Genomic DNA, 3,726 nt, shown 5'->3' with positions numbered 1-3,726 from the left:
AGAAAACAGTCAATTGGAGCAACTGGTCAGAAATGCAATAAACCTAGATTTTCCAGAACGGTGTGTGGACACCAGGACAGAGCCTTCTCTGGAAGATAAGTTGTTCAGGGAGAAAATGATGAAGTCAATTAGATTTCAAGATGGTCATTACTCCATGGATTTACCTTTCCGTAAGAAAGATGGTGTGTTACCAGACAATAGAGACTTAGCACTAAACCGCCTGAATGCACTGAAAAGACGGATGGTGAGGGACCACAAGTTCTCTGTAGACTACAAAGATTTCATGAATAAGCTATTAGAGAGTGGTCATGCTAAAGAAGTAACAGAAGGGGATAATCAGAGTAATACATGTAAGGTTTGGTATATACCGCACCACGGCGTTTACCATCCACGGAAACCCCATAAAATAAGAGTTGTATTTGACTGTTCAGCAAGATGTCAAGGTGTGTCATTGAACGACACACTGCTGCCCGGACCAAACCTGACTGAATGTGCTGATGCGATTCAGGCAAGGGCCAGTGGCAATGATGGCTGACATTGAAGGTATGTTCCACCAAGTCAAGGTTTCTGAACATCATACCGACTGTTTGAGATTCCTTTGGTGGCCAGAGGGAGACTTCAACAGAGAACCCAAAACTTTCAAAATGGTTGCTCACTTGTTTGGGGCAGTGTCATCACCTGCATGTGCAAATATTGCACTTCATCAGACTGCAGTAGACAATAAGGCAGACTTTGACCCTGAGGTGGTGGACAGCATCTTTAGAAACTTCTATGTAGATGATTTCCTGAAGTCTGTTGATACAGATGAGCAAGCAGTTGCAACAGCCAAGGCAACAAGAGAACTCTGTCAGAAAGGTGGGTTTCGTCTTACAAAGTGGATTTGTACAAGTGAGGTGGTTAACGACTCTATACCAGTAGAAGATAAGGCCAAAACATTACAGCATGACCTTAACTACAGTGACCAGCAAATAGAAAGAGCTCTTGGAGTGGCATGGTTGGTTGATACGGACACATTTTGATTCAGGATAAACTTGAGACCTGTGCAACATACAAGGAGAGGTATTCTCTCAATGATAAGCACAGTCTTTGACCCACTAAGTATTGCTGCACCATTTGTGCTACCAGCCAGAATGCTATTACAGACTCTCTGCAGAAAGAATATTGGATGGGATTACCCTATTGATGCAGATGACCTCAATAAGTGGAACAGATGGCTGGAAGACATTGTGCACTTGGAACAGCTCACCATTCAAAGGAGTCTAAAGCCACAGTATGTCTCAATCGCTTCCTATCGACTCCATATGTTTTCTGATGCCAGTGATAACGGCTAAGGGATTGCTGCTTACACTAGACTTAGTGACAACAGAGGTCAAGTACACTGTAATCTATTGATGGGTAAAGCCAGAGTTGCACCTTTGAAAAGGATCACCATACCAAGAATGGAATTGACAGCAGCAAGCATTGCAGTCAAGTTCGCTCACATGATTACTAAAGAGATGGACTATCCATTTGACAGGGTTATCTATTGGACTGATAGCATGTCAGTGTTATGCTATATCAATAATAGCACAAGCAGATTTCACACCTTTGTAGCGAATCGTCTTGCTACCATACATGAAGGGTCAAAAGCAGAACAATGGAGGTACATTAACACTAAGGAGAACCCAGCTGATGCAGCTTCGAGAGGGTTACATGTCAAGGACAACAGGATGACCAAGTTGTGGTTAAAGGGACCAGACTTCGTGATAATGGAAGAGTCCAAGTGGCCTAAGACAGAGCTATGTGGCGCTGTGCCTCAAGATGACCCAGAAGTGAAAAGAGTAGCTGCAAGTGTCATAAAGGAAGATCATCATTCAATAATGGATAAGCTGTTAAGCAGATATTCAAGCTGGGTAAGGCTGAAAACTACAGTTGCCTGGATTCTGAGACTAAAGGAGAATCTGAAGAAACAGATAAGAGGAAGTGAGAAAACTTCACAGAATAATAGTCAGAAACCAGACTGCCTGGCCACAGAAGATATGATAGCAGCAGAGATGGCAATAGTCAAATATGTACAAGGAAGGCATTTCCCTGATGCCAGCAGCTACTATGAATACAAGTATCATAAATTAGACCCTATTCGAGATATTAATGGAATTGTAAGAGTTGGAGGAAGACTGTCTCGTGCAGAAATCCCAATAGAAAGAAGACACCCAATCCTCCTACCAGAAGACTCGCCAATCACTAACTTGATATTGGAGGACATTCATCGCCACGCATATGGGACATATGGGAACCAACATCACACTGACAAAACTGCGTGAACGGTATTGGATTCCAAAGGCCAGTGTCAAGATCAGAAGTATAATAAGTAAGTGCGTTACTTGCAAGCGTTATAGAGCCAGATTGATGACACAGAAGATGGCTGATCTACCTGCACAGAGACTTGTTATTGGAGAACCACCATTCTCACAGTCTGGAGTAGATTATTTTGGGCCGTTTGAAATCAAGAGAGGGCGCAGCACAGTCAAACGCTATGGAGTGCTGTTTACTTGCCTGTCCATTAGAGCAGTCCATATTGAGGTTGCTCACAGTCTTGACACAGATTCGTGTATAAATGCATTGAGAAGATTTGCTGCCAGAAGAGGTCCTGTTCGTAAGATGAGATCCGATAACGGTACCAATTTGATTGGAGCAAAGCGAGAGCTCAAGGAAGGAATAGAGAAGTGGAACCAGTCCCAAATCCACTCCAGCTTACGTCAGGAAGATATACAGTGGGAGTTCAATCCACCCTATGCTTCTCATCATGGAGGAGTGTGGGAAAGACAGATAAGGACAGTGCGAAAGATTCTCTATGGCTTACTTAGAGAGCAAAAGGGTTGTATGGATGACGAAGGGTTACAGACCTTAATGTGTGAAGTAGAAGCAGTGATCAACAGTAGACCACTCACTAGAGTATCAAACGATACCACAGACCCTCATCCACTGACACCTAATGACCTTCTGTTGTTACGGTCAGGGCAGGAACCACCACCTGGAGTATTTCAGAAGGAAGACAATTTTGCCAGAAAGAGGTGGCGACAAGTTCAACACCTAGCTAATGTGTTCTGGAGAAGATGGAGCAGAGAGTATCTGACTTGTCTTCAGGAGCGTCAGAAATGGATGGATCCTGAACAAAACATTGAAAGGAATGATATTGTATTGGTCGTTGACAACTTGCCAAGGAATCAGTGGCAGATGGGCAGAGTAGTAGATGTTTTAACTGATGAGAGAGGGCTAGTACGGATTGCCAAGGTTAAAACCAGAACCTCGATCTTGGAACGTCCTATTACTAAATTGTGTGTTATTCTGGAGGCGGATGTATAAACTCTATAGAAGCATGTTATTGTATTGTGGAGTAAACTGCAACATATCATCTTCGAAGAGGAACACCCAGAGAGACTATTTGTGTGTAATCAGACATCCGTTGGACTGTGTAAATGACTCTTTCATAGACATTTGCTTACTCAAATCATTTGATATTCTATAAAATCAGAGTACGAAATTATTCTATATTTCAAAATTTGAATGCTAGTAGTCTTAGTCGTTTAACTAAAGTTGAAGTCAAGTTTATTCAGTAATGACATTTTCCAAATGTTTGGCAACTCATGTAAGGAAGTTCAAATTATTCATATATTGGTTAAAATTGGTGTTAATTACTCCAAGTATACCTCTGCATAATTAAAGGGGCCGGGATGTTGCCGTCTG

The 3,726-nt window shown here is 42.3% G+C and overlaps 3 protein-coding genes across 3 annotated transcripts; all 3 read left to right on the top strand.

The window, feature by feature from the left end:
- The first annotated feature begins 644 nt into the window (after window positions 1–644).
- On the top strand, window positions 645–1,019 carry LOC139128906 (uncharacterized). Its single transcript, XM_070694607.1, has one exon. It carries the CDS (start codon window positions 645–647, stop codon window positions 1,017–1,019), a length of 375 nt encoding a protein of 124 aa, XP_070550708.1.
- A 372-nt stretch (window positions 1,020–1,391) lies between these two features.
- LOC139128905 (uncharacterized) lies at window positions 1,392–2,303 on the top strand. Its single transcript, XM_070694606.1, has one exon. It carries the CDS (start codon window positions 1,392–1,394, stop codon window positions 2,301–2,303), a length of 912 nt encoding a protein of 303 aa, XP_070550707.1.
- A 97-nt stretch (window positions 2,304–2,400) lies between these two features.
- On the top strand, window positions 2,401–3,345 carry LOC139128904 (uncharacterized). Its single transcript, XM_070694605.1, has one exon. It carries the CDS (start codon window positions 2,401–2,403, stop codon window positions 3,343–3,345), a length of 945 nt encoding a protein of 314 aa, XP_070550706.1.
- Window positions 3,346–3,726: the final 381 nt, after the last annotated feature.

The sequence above is a fragment of the Ptychodera flava genome, unplaced genomic scaffold (genome assembly GCF_041260155.1).
Source record: "Ptychodera flava strain L36383 unplaced genomic scaffold, AS_Pfla_20210202 Scaffold_77__1_contigs__length_564769_pilon, whole genome shotgun sequence".
NCBI classification, from domain to species: domain Eukaryota; kingdom Metazoa; phylum Hemichordata; class Enteropneusta; family Ptychoderidae; genus Ptychodera; species Ptychodera flava.
The sequence above is the reverse complement of the archived record's forward strand: the minus strand, read 5'-3'. Positions and strand labels throughout refer to the sequence as shown.